The sequence below is a fragment of the Schistocerca serialis genome, chromosome 2 (genome assembly GCF_023864345.2).
Source record: "Schistocerca serialis cubense isolate TAMUIC-IGC-003099 chromosome 2, iqSchSeri2.2, whole genome shotgun sequence".
NCBI lineage: Eukaryota > Metazoa > Arthropoda > Insecta > Orthoptera > Acrididae > Schistocerca > Schistocerca serialis.
Window position 1 is genome coordinate 729,323,928 of NC_064639.1, and position 12,939 is coordinate 729,336,866.

Consider the following 12,939-nt stretch of genomic DNA (forward strand, 5'->3'; position numbering starts at 1 on the left):
GTTTCTGAAGAAGAGAAATTTGTTAACATCGAGTATTGCTTTAAGTGTCAGGAAGTCATCTCTGAAAGTATTTGTATGGAGTGTAGCCATGTATGGAAGTGAAACATGGACGATAAATGGTTTGGAAAGGAAGAGAATAGCAGCTTTGGAAATGTGGTGCTACAGAAGAATACTGAAGATTAGATGGGTAGATCACGTAACTAATGAGGAGGTATTGTATAGGATTGGGGAGAGGAGAAGTTTGTGGCACAACTTGACTAGAAGAAGGGATCGATTGGTAGGACATGTTCTGAGGCATCAAGGGATCACCAATTTAGCATTGGAGGGCAGTGTGGAGGGTAAAAATCGTAGAGGGAGACCAAGAGATGAATACACCAAGCAGATTCAGAAGGATGTAGGTTGCAGTAGGTACTGGCAGATGAAGAAGCTTGCACAGGATAGAGTAGCATGGAGAGCTGCATCAAACCAGTCTCAGGACTGAAGACCACAACAACAACAACAACATTTCGCTACATTTCACAGGCTTTCTGTACTGGGATACAAGTTAGCTGGCTATTTTACAGGGAGCTCTTTGTGAAGCAGGGGAGAGAACATGTCTGTCAAAAATAGTACACCATTTGAACCTATTGATACATCAAGGCACTGCATTGAACAAGTCATTGAATTTTCTGCAGAAGCAGTCGAATTTGGTGAAACTAAACTTTTAATTATAATTGTCTATAGGTCCCCTAACTCTGATTTCAGAACATTTCCTTTCAAGCTAAAGAGATTTCTTGGTTCAGTTTATGGAAATTAATTGTTCATTGTGATTCTGATATTAGTTTTATAAGTGAGTGTATGAGGAAAAAAGTGTTAGGAAATTAGTAAATTCCTATCATTTGATACAGACTGCATTCTTTCCAGCCGGAATGCAGGGGAACAGCAGCACATCACAGATAACATTTTTGTTCATTATTAATCAGTGGAGGGGCATTCCATTGGTAAAAGGGTAAACGGCCTTTCTATCCTGATGCACAAATTTTAATTCTAAAAGGAGTTTGTGCACACACATACACACACACACACACACACACACACACACACACACACACACACACACACACACACATATTAAATACAAATGATTTAGAAATAGTTAAAGAAAGAGACCAGAATGACCACAAATGAAGGAAACTGGGATGTGAAAGGTGGTGGTAGCCATAGAAAACTCACTTAAACCTCATTAAAGAACAAGGGTGGCTTACTGTTTATAGAGCTAATAACATAGACAATAAATACAGGGTATTTAAAAAGTCACTTACTATTTCCCACTTGAAGACTTCATTAAGGACTGCCAACTACACCAATATACATTGAAACATTTCTTGACATAAATTTAGTTCATTTCAAAGTGATGACCTGTAATCAAGTTCCATATTTTCTGCCTTGCCTGAAACACTCTTGCTGACAGAGCTGGCATTGTTTGTTTAAAACTGGTTATCAATTGTTGAAGTTAATTGATTTTCACTTTATACATCTCAGACTTGGTAAATCCCAAAATGAAAGAGTCCACTGGAGCCGAAACAGGTGAGCAATGAGCCCAACGTCTTCATGAAGCACAGCCAATCCATCTCCCAGTGAAAGTGGCACTGATAGTCCAGGACAGTGTACATTCTTGTATATTACCTGTAAAATGGTCAATTTTTTTGACATAAGACAGAAATGGTAAGGAACTTTATAAACATCCTGTGTAATGCTTTTGTCAACACATTTCTTACACTCCTTGAAAGTTGCTTTCCATTAGGACGTCCTTGCTAAAAGTATGTGGTGCAAGTAAAGTAGCTGATACCAAGGATAAAATTTAACAATATTGTCAGTCATGAAGGAAGTGTCTGGCCAACAACACAGGGTCAATACACAGTAAAAATGTTTTTGTTATTGATACATCATAAATGAGCTCATTATGTACCAATCACTTTCTGCATATAGCAAGTGAATCAAATAAAAACTTAATTTCAAAAAAAGGAAGGTTAGTGATTAATGTCTCAGAGACAAAGTGCAACCTCAGATCAAGGAAGAATGGGAAAGGAATGAGCCATGCCCTTTCAAAGGGACCATCCTAGAATCTGCCATATACAACTGACAGAAATCATGGCAAACCTAAATCTGGATGGGGATATGAACTGTTGTCCTCCCATATGTGAGTCAGTGTGCTAACCACTGCACTACCTTGATTGGTAAGACTTTCTAAGACAATGGCTTCACAAGACTGCTATCTGAAATACTCTTTTGTGATACTGACAGGGGGTACATTGAGTCAGTAATTAAATTTCTGAAGACAAAGTTTCTCATGGATTTTATGGGATATCTTGCAGGATACTAAAGCACTGTGTTGCTTATGTTAGCCCTGTACTAAGCTATGTTTATAGCTTTTCCTTTAAGGATGTTCAGTTTCCTGAACAATTAGAGAACCCAGAAGCGAAATCAATTTATAAAAAAGGAGAAAGGAATAATGAAGACAATTTTAGACCTATTTCTATGCCATCTGTGTTCACAAAAGTTAGTGTAAAGATCATGTAAGTGAGGCAATTTTGTATAATTTGCTGTCAGATATACAGTTTGGTTTTAGAAGTAGTTTCATGACAGAAAATGCTATATGCTCTTTCCTCCCTGGATGAATTAAATAAGAAATTACAAATGTTAGGCATCTTCCTAGATTTAATTAATGCATTTGATTGAGTTGATCACAAAATATTACTGCACAAGTTGGACCATTATGGAATAAGAGGAATCACTCACAATTCATGATTTTGATATTTGAAGAACATACAGCAAAATGTCAGTCTCCACAACAATGAGGAAGGCTATAATGTGCATCTGATTGGAGGTCAGTTAAGTGGAGGTGGTGTAGGGGTCAGTGCTGAGACTAATACTTTTTCTTGTATAATGATATGCCATCTAATGTGACAAGTGATTCTAAAATATTTCTATTTGCTGATGACACTAGCTTGGTAGTGCAGGACGTTGAGTGTAACATACACAGTGTGTCAAATAGTGCAGTTCAAGACTTAAAACTCATGGCTTGTAGAAAATAAATCACAGCTAAATGACAGTAAGACTCTGTTTATACTAACACAAAGCATGTAACACTGACATTTTTATTACACAGATGGGCCATGTGATTAGTGAGTGTGAACAACCCAAATTCGTTGGTGTTCAGATAGATGATAAGCTCTCATGGAAAGCCCATATTTATGACCATGATCAAAAACTGAATGCTGCTTTATATACCATTAGTTCAGACTCTGCAGTAAGTACTAGTGCAACACAAAAATTAATCTGCTTTCCTTATGACATACAGTGTTATATTCTAGGGTAACTCTTCCCATCCACAAAGAGCATTTTTGGCCAGAAATGGACAGTTTGAGCAATATATGGTATAATATTTCACAAAACCTTACGTGAACTCCTATTCAGGAATCTGGGAGGTCTGACTCTGGCCTCTCAAAATATGTTTTCTTTAATGTCATTTGCTGTTATAAATATGGACTTATTCCCAAGAATTAGCAGCTTTCTCTCAGTTAATACTAGGTGGAAATCCATTCTGCATTTGGATCACACCTCCTAGACTAGGGTGCAAAAAGGTATACAGTATTCCACTGAATCCATTTTCAATAAGTCGCCACAAGAGCTAAAAAATATTAGCAGTAATATTCACACTTTCAAGTCTAAATTGAAGAATTTTTTCATGGATAACTCATTCTATTCCGCCAGGGAGTCAGTGGAAAAGTTTAAGCAAATTCCAGAGTTATATTGTTGATTATGTTAACATATAATCAGGATATTGTCATCTGCATAGGTTTTACATAATTTTTTTATTAATTTTTTCTGATGTGATTTCATTTATTGACTCATTCCATGATCATGGAGACTGGCTCTTCAATTTAGTGCTATGGAACTAGGCATGTAAATAAAAAATTAACAATGAAGCATCCAGTATTGTTGGATTTCTGGATTTTGGGAACATGTAGAGAGAGTGTTAGTGGGGGGGGGGGGTCATTGAAGTGAGGGGGGGAGAAGTCTTAGGATGAGCCAAAGAATTTGTATAGAGGTGGAAGGTTGTGTTGGTTGGTCTTCTGGGATAGAATCACTATGGCAGAACTTATAGGTGATGTAGTCAGTCAGCTGGCTGACAACTTCTGCCAAGAAGTCATTTATTATGACAATAGTGGAGCCTTTGTCCACAGGGAGAATGATTAAATCAGTGTCGGTCTTGAGGTTGCAGGTGTCTGTTGAATGCCTGTGTTCTGGGGAAGGGACCTGGGGAAGGACGGTGAGTCCAGATAGGACGTAAGAAATTCCTTATCTTTACAGTGGGTGATTAGGTGGAGGGGGGGGGGGGGGAGGGTTATGGTTGGATGTGTTTTGGTTGTGGTGGCACCCTACAAACAAAACAAGATGATTTTTGATTGTAGAGCACACCACCCCAAGGAATTTTCATCACTTGGGAAAACAAAAAGTGAAAGCTAATGTAAAATGTATCTTAATGTGAACTAGCCATCTGAAGATGAACCTGTCAGTTAGAAACAGGTAATGCCACAATTTAAATAAATAAATTGCATTGTAAGAAGTGGCTGTTTGCTGTTATCTTCTACGTAAGAGTCACCCTATATTTTGTATGCAGCCGATGGATCAGAATGTCACTTTTCAACAAAACACCATTAAGTTTTGCTGTTTATGTTAAGGAACTCTTTTTCATAAATATCAGTTCTTGATGTCACAGAAAGTGATCCTCAGAATTAGCTTCATAACTCAATATTTTTAGCCTCCCTCATTTTATTTTCTATTCTTCTATTTTGATTTGGTAAATTTTTTGTTCCTGTTTCTTCTCTCTATTGATGATTTATTGCTCCCTTATATTCTTCATATTTTTTAAAATCAGATTGTGATGTTCAGTATCATATATATTGGAATAAGGCCTCATAGCTCCTTAAGAATTGTTTTAATGCATTAACAGCGTGCTGTACCATATGTTATTGAGTGGTGACCTAAAGATTGCATGGGAGCTACTGTCATCAATTTGCTCACTTGATTATTTTTCACACTCACCAATATCACCAGACTTCATTTCTCAAAGTTGTAGTTATCACTGGATGTCAAGAGTACAATATCCAAATTCTTGAAATAAATGTGACACTTCTCAGAAATAACTTCCTTTTACAATGATCTTGCATAATAAATTTTTGTAGCTTGGAACACCACAAATGCACCATTATGGACAATCTCAAAAACTTAACAACTTCTTTCTTGTCTTTGTGATGTCACTGCATCTGTCACAACCACGTCTCCAACTCAGAACCCAATGACAGAGAATAAATTTCCCATACAGCAGATATCATGAAATGTTGTGAGATTGCCATCATTGTCTGAGCCTGCAGATATTCTGCATCCATCCACTCCAGAATTCCTGCATGTAAGGAAACAATCTTTGAACAGCATATTATAGTAGCTCATGACTTAAATGAAACTTTGATGGTGATGTCTATCATTCATCATCTTGTTAGATGCTGTGCAACACATCACTTTACCAAAGTGATATGTGACACTACAATACATAATAATTTACTTCACTGGCTTTATGCTCATTCCTAACTGAACTTCACATGCTGCAGTGATACAGACAGCTGAAATATAGGTGAATACCATGTCACCTATTGAGAGTCCAGACTAAAACATGATTCTTGAACACAAATAGCAGTCTTTTCAGTAGTTACAGGGGCAAGTGTCTAGATGATTGACCAGTATGGCCTTGTAACATTAAGCCAAGATGGTCTTGCTACACTGGTACTGTTGCACAACAGAAAGAAAGAGAAAACTAGAGCCATTTTACTCCATGAAGACATGGAGTTTCACCTCATGGTGACATTGTCTTGAATAATATATTACAGAAGTGAAATACTCTCTCATTTGGATCTCCAGGCAGGGACTACTCAGGAGGGTTTTGTCATAAGAAAAAATAAAATATACATATTTTCCATCCCTTACTGATGTTGGTCAGCTGAAACAAGAAAGATTAGAGTTTAATGTCCAGTCAGCAGTGAGATCATTAAAGAGCAGCACAATTTCAAATTGGGGAAAAATGTTGAAGAAAATAGGTAATACACTTCCAAATGGAACATTCTGCCCCTAAGAGATTTAGGGAAATCACAGAAAACCTAAATCTAGATGGCTGGACAAGGATTTGAGTTGCTAATTTTCCAAATACAAGTCAATATCTTACAATTGTGTAACCTTACTCTGTAATATGTTAATGAACTTGTAAAAAGAAGTAGAGAGGTCAAGGGTAGGTACTGTGGAAATTAATGAAGTGTGATGGAAGTAAGAAAAGGATTTCTCTTTACACGAGTCCAAGCTTATCAACACAAAATCAAAGAGGGGTAATGTAGCATTAGTTTTAGTAATTAACAAAAAAGGAATGTAAGTGAACTATTATGAACAGAATAGTGAACTCACTGTCATAGACAAGATAGATACAAAGCTCCTGACTCACCACAGTTGTACCGGTACAACTGCAAGGGGTGGTCATAAAGTTTTAATTATCACCTCAAAAAAATATAAAAGTGCATAATTAATTTCTGTTTGTTTTCAGGTACAGATAAATCTCATTGTATCGGTATAAGATATGTTTGGCAGAATCACTATGCATACCAAATTCATGTAACTGAGAGTAATTTTTTATGTAAGATGTGGAGTTAGGTCTTCATTTACTGATATATTAAGTTTAAAATTGCAGAGTTTCTTAATATTTTTACCAAAAGTAACCATTATTGTCCTTCTGAAATGATTTTTAATGTAAGATTAATAAACGTGAAAATTTAACACTGAAAAACACAATAATACCCTAAAATAATTTTCCATCTACAAACTAAAGAGCCTCCGGATCACCTACATTGGAAGAATCTGATGATGCTATAGTCAGTTCATTAGCCATTACAAATTTCTTTATATGCAAATCTCATTGCTCAGATCCTCAGAATTAGAGCTTAGGAGGTGACAAACATCCTCTTCATCAACATTAGTGAATCCAATTTGGCATGGAATGTCCACAATTTATCTCATTGAAATGAAGATTTGATTTCATCTTCTAGCACTGACACAGCATCAGGCCATAGTTTCCTCCCTAAACCATTCACACTTTTAGGAGCTACATAACATCAACCACTATCTGAATATTAAACTGTCACCAGAAATTCTTGATGGCAAGTTTGTTATTTGAATCACATTCTTTTATGAGAATGGAGTATGTTTTATGCAGATAGTATGCCTTGAATGTAGAAATAACTACCCGGCTATGTGCTGCAGGATAGATGTAGTATTTAGTGGCAGAAGCAGGACTACAATGTTTTTACTTGAATCAATAATGAAAAGTGGGTAGGTGGGAACATTACCAAGGAGGAGAATTCTGAAAGTGATTTTTTCTTTCTCACAGTAGACCTTCAATTCTCTATTCAGTTTACTAACGAAATAGTCACTGAGAACAACAGGATTTGCTGAATCTTCTTTATTCCACCTCCAAAGAATGATTTACCATATGATATGCCATTTTATCAACAGGCTGTGCAGTTTTGTTTCAACTCTTTTATTGGTGTGCTTCAGTAGGGCCTACAGTGACAGGTATTTCAGTGTGTGCCAGGACTGCTGACATGTATCAGCAAACACACAAAAGCTTAATTACATAGCTGTATTTTTTCATGTGGATGAGTAAAATTATGTAACTACCTCTCATGTACATGACCACAAACTTCACAGTGAGAATGAATAGATTACAAAATACGAATCACGAAATAACAGACATAGTTTGGTACAATAAGAGAGAAGAAACTGGAATTTGATATTGAGAAAACAAAGAGAATGAAAAGTAGTAGGATAAAATGAACTACAGGGAAAATTATGAAACAAGAAGTTGCCAGGTAGCATTTTACTTAATGCAGAATTTAACAATTGAAAAAACGTAAAGTTGAAAATAATGAAAGAATGTTAAATAAAAGCTTTTTAAAATCTAATGGTGATGTATTGTGTCTATGATGTGCTGCTAGATCTGTTTTGCACTCCTAAATACAGTAACAGTCAATTTGATTAATACATGGATGTTCAGTGACCTTACAGAGGAGGTAGAAAAGAGGATGATATTTTTGTGAAATGCTGTTGAGGAAGTTTAGAGTACCAATGTTTATGCTAGACTGTAGAATGACTCTAGTGCCTTCTATACTCTTCTGACTTAAGGGCCATTAGGACAAAACAAGGAAAATTAGGGCTCACAGAGAGGCGTATGATCACTCATTTTCCCCTCAGCCCCTGCTGAAAAGGAAATGATTAATAATAGTAGCCTACATAATACCCTCCTATGAGCTCTAAAGTGGCTTCCATATTTTTGTCCTCTTTATTATCGTTGGCTGAACTTCCGGGGGAAGACTCAGATGCACAATGCCTCTTTGTCTCTATGCCAAATCAGTACACATTTCATTACAAAAAAATGGTTCAAATGGCTCTGAGCACTATGGGACTTAACATCTGTGGTCATCAGTCCCCTAGGACTTAGAACTACTTAAACCTAACTAACCTAAGGACATCACACACATCCATGCCCGAGGCAGGATTCGAACCTGCGACCGTAGCAGTCACGCGGTTCCGGACTGAGCGCCCAGAACCGCACGGCCACCGCGGCCGGCATTTCATTACAATGTCCATCATTATTTCTGATATGTTCTGATCTATTAAACAATTGTTGACAGATCAACATAGTAAGTTTGTAAGATGGACCTGTGTTTCTGACTGCAAACCATCTTGACACAAATTCTAATTAGAAATCTTGGAACTAAGGAGATCATATATACATTGACATGTATATTCCAAAGGCCACTGCATAGAGAATGTCGTGGGTTTTTCATACCAGTGTTAGTTGTTTCCTGTCCCATACCATTTGTTTATTGAGCATGTGATTAAAAAACTGTATATGTCTCTGTGCACATATTAAACTTCCTTACCCTATTTTCATGAATCCTACATGAGATATACGTTGGATGCAGCAGCACTGTTACACTGTCTTCATCCAAAACCACTTCTCTAAATTTTTACAACAGGTTTTTGCTAGAACAAAGTCATCTTTCTTTGAGATATTCCTATTTAAGACTCTTACACATTCATATGGGCTATACAAAGCTGTTATGATCCTAGAAATGTGCCTGTGAATTGTTTCATGTCTACTATCATGTCTATTTGGTACAGGCCCCCTAATCTAGAGCAGTACTCTAGAATTTGAAAATCTTTCAATGCAAAATTAATAAGCTTAAAAATTTAATACTGAAACACACAATAACCCATAAAAATAATTTTCATTATGTCCATCTACAATCTAAATAGCCTCTGGATCAGCTATGTTGGAAGACTCTGATAGTACTGTAGTCAGTTCATGTTAGAGTAATGTACGCAGATTCTTTACTTAACATATTTATTGCACTTTCCCAGAACCCTTCCAATAAACTTAAACCTTTCAATCACCTTTCCTACTATAGATTTAACATATTCCTCCCATTCCATATCACTGCTTAGTATTAACCTTACATACACTCTTAAGGGGGAAAAAAGGATGCACCACAAAGGAATTACAGAACTATCCAAATTGAAAAGAAATTGATAGATGTGATATACATGTACAGACAAACAAATGATTAAAATTTCAGAAAAATTGGATGATTTATTCAAGGGAAAAAGAATCAAAAATTGAAAAGGCCAATAACACATTGGTCCATCTCTGCTTCTTATGAAAGGAGGAATTTCACTTGGCACTGACTGATAAGTGTTGCTTGCTGTCCTCTGGAGGAATACTGTGACAATCTCTGTCCAATTATCACTTTGGAGCAGTGAAATCTTAAGCTGGTTGGAGGGCCCTGCCCATAATGCTCCAAACATTCTCAGCTGGCGAGATACCTGGTGACCTGGTTGGTCAAGGTAGGGTTTGGCGAGCATTAAGACAAGCAGCAGAAACTATTGCCATGTGTGGTTGGGCATTATCTCACTGACATGTAAGCCCAGGATGGCATGCCTGATTGGCAGCAAAACAGGGCACAGAAAACCGTTGATGCCCCACTGTGCTGTAAGGGTACTGTGGATGACTACCAAAGGGGTCCTGCTACAAAAGGAAATGGCATCCTAGACCATCACTCCCAGTTGTGTAGCCATGTAATGGGCGACAGTCAGGTTGGAATCCCACTACTGATTGAGCCGTCTCCAGACATGTCTTCGCTGGTCGTCAGGGCTGAGTTCAAAGTGGGACTCGCCAATGAAGATACTTCTCCTCCATTCAATGAGATAGCGGGCTGAAAATGTGTCTAGAGATGCCTTGATAAGCTGTGGGATACCAATGTGGCTGTCACCCACCATACAGTCCGACAACCAGTAGTGATGTTCTACAATACTGTTTCTTTTCAAAGCAGGCCCCATTTGGTACACATCCATGGCACCCTTACAGCTCCAAGTATGTCGATGATATTCTATGTTCCATTTTGGTGCCCTTCATTGCAAGCCATCCTGTGCTTATATTTCAGCAAGATAATGTCCATCTGCACAAATCAAGAGTTTCTACTACTTGCCTTCATGCTTGCCATATGCTGCCTTGGCCAGGAAGGTCACTGGATTCCTCCCCATTTGAGAATTTTTGTAGTATTATGGGCAGGACCCTCCAACCCCCTCAGGATTTTGATGATCTAACAGGCCAATGGGATAGAATTTGGCATGATATCCCTCAGGAAGTGGACCAGTGCACTACTGCCTTGCTCAATTTGTCAAGCTCTTTCTCTTGAATAAATCAACCAATTTTTCTGAAATTGCAATCATTTGTTTGTCAGTTCATGTACATCACATCTATCAATTTCCATCCCATTCAGATAATTCCAACATGGCATATCGTTTTTTTGTTTTCTTTTTTTCCATCTAGAGTGTATTTACTGGTTGTGATTGGCTCCAAAAGATCACCACTAACCTTGTAACTGAATCTTTATTTTCTTTTGTAGTTGCTATGTTGCATTTATTCAGATGTGAAGGGAGATGCTATTCATTAGATCAAGTTAAAATTTTGTCCATGTTTTTCTGCATTTGCAAATGATTGTTAAAAATGATAATTTTGTGTGATTTTTCTCCCTGTTTATTAGCTTGCTGAATCAGTAATATTTATTACTGTCTGTGTCCTTACTTAACAAAACTTTTGTTCAGCTCTCATTATCTCACACTATTGATAGTAATAGTTATTAAATTATTGTACCACAAACTGCTCACATGTAGTGCTCCTCAGAGTAAGTATGAGAACAAATCAAAAATTCTGCAGCAAATGAAGTATTATAATTGTTCATTGAGTTCTAATTGTCTTTTGAAGCTTAACTTTTGGTGAGATCATAAGCACGTTTTCTAGATTATAAGAGGTTGTACTATTCTTAATTTCAGCCACCAGAACCTCACCTTCACAATGGAGAAATTATTGGATATTACATAGGTTACTGTGTGAGAAACTCAACAGAATCAGTGCATTACAAGACATTTGAAGTAATTCCAGGGATGGACCTACATACAAAACTCACAAATTTGCTCAAATTCACAGAATACAGCATCACGGTACAAGCTTATAACAGAGCAGGAACTGGACCACACAGTCATAACATCATTGTGTCAACTGATGAAGATGGTAAGAGTTCAGATTATCTTCCCACATAATAATTAGTTTGACATCCCTAAGCTGTTAAATTTGTTGTTATTTTAGCTAAAAGTACACAAAGTTAAAAGTATGATGTATAATTCAGATATTTGTGTACATATACTGTAATTGTGTGTAATTTTATTGATGCTTGCGCATTGGAAACTGTAAAATTGCAGCAAGATCAAGAGGAGGGTTTGATAAAACATTAATTGACTTAATGCAATGAAAACTACAGTGGGTTAAATATTGTTTTAGTTTCTGTGGAGAAAATTACGTCCACTACATAATTATTGACTTTGTACTTTACAACCTCAGTCAGCAAATTTTCATGTAACTTTTTATGTAATGCTAGATCAATTCCTACCAAACACAAAGAGGGGGGAGAAGGGTGCACACGTGTGTGTGTGTGTGTGTGTGTGTGTGTGTGTGTGTGTGTGTTTATGAGCTTGAAATGGAAGACAAAAGATTTTACTCAAAAGCAGTAGATTACCTTTTATATATGCAGCTCTGCTGCTCAGCACCTCCTCTATTTAGTGAACAGTGTTATATACTCAGTTACTCCGGTGGGTCTGGTTGGTGCGCCTGGCAAACAGTACATTGCTGAACAATCTAAAACCTAATTGTCCCTAAAGGACAGCAGATTTAGTGGCATGCCAGGTACTTCATCTAAGAAATCCCCAATCGAACTGCTGCATGAGCAGAAGGACCAGACGTTGGAGGGAGAATGGTATCACCACCCAACAACAGTCATTATCTTCTGTAAGGAACATCAGGGAATAGATGCTCTTGGCAACAGAGTAGTTGCAAAGGGACTCAATATTATTTTTTAGAACTGCTGAAGGCAGAAGTGTTATATGTTATTGGTGATGAGTGTGGAAATGCTGAAGAATACACCTATTTCAAAGCTCGGAAAATGCATTTATTGGAATAACTTTAAAAATTACCTGACTAACAACTCTCTGACCATTCACTATTTCTTGGTGCAAGGGAAATGACTTGGGACCAGCAGCATACTCCATGGAGACAACGAGACCAACAACCCAAAAATTAGATAAGTACAAATTTAGAACTATAGATGTGATGTGGAACTCAATGTAAACTAACTACAAAATAATGCCCGCATCTCGTTTGAAGATAGATTATTGAGCAGGCTGTAGTGAAGAACCCATTACGCATTGCTGATGAAAGAATCAGGGAAAGACACATCGGATCTG

The 12,939-nt window shown here is 37.2% G+C and overlaps 1 protein-coding gene across 1 annotated transcript in view; it reads left to right on the forward strand.

The window, feature by feature from the left end:
* LOC126456372 (Down syndrome cell adhesion molecule-like protein Dscam2) overlaps positions 1-12,939 on the forward strand; it is a 155,194-nt gene that overhangs the window by 52,856 nt on the left and 89,399 nt on the right. The window contains exon 5 of the mRNA XM_050092126.1: positions 11,476-11,713. Coding sequence (XP_049948083.1) covers positions 11,476-11,713 — 238 coding nt within the window. The remainder of the gene's footprint in view (positions 1-11,475; positions 11,714-12,939) is intronic.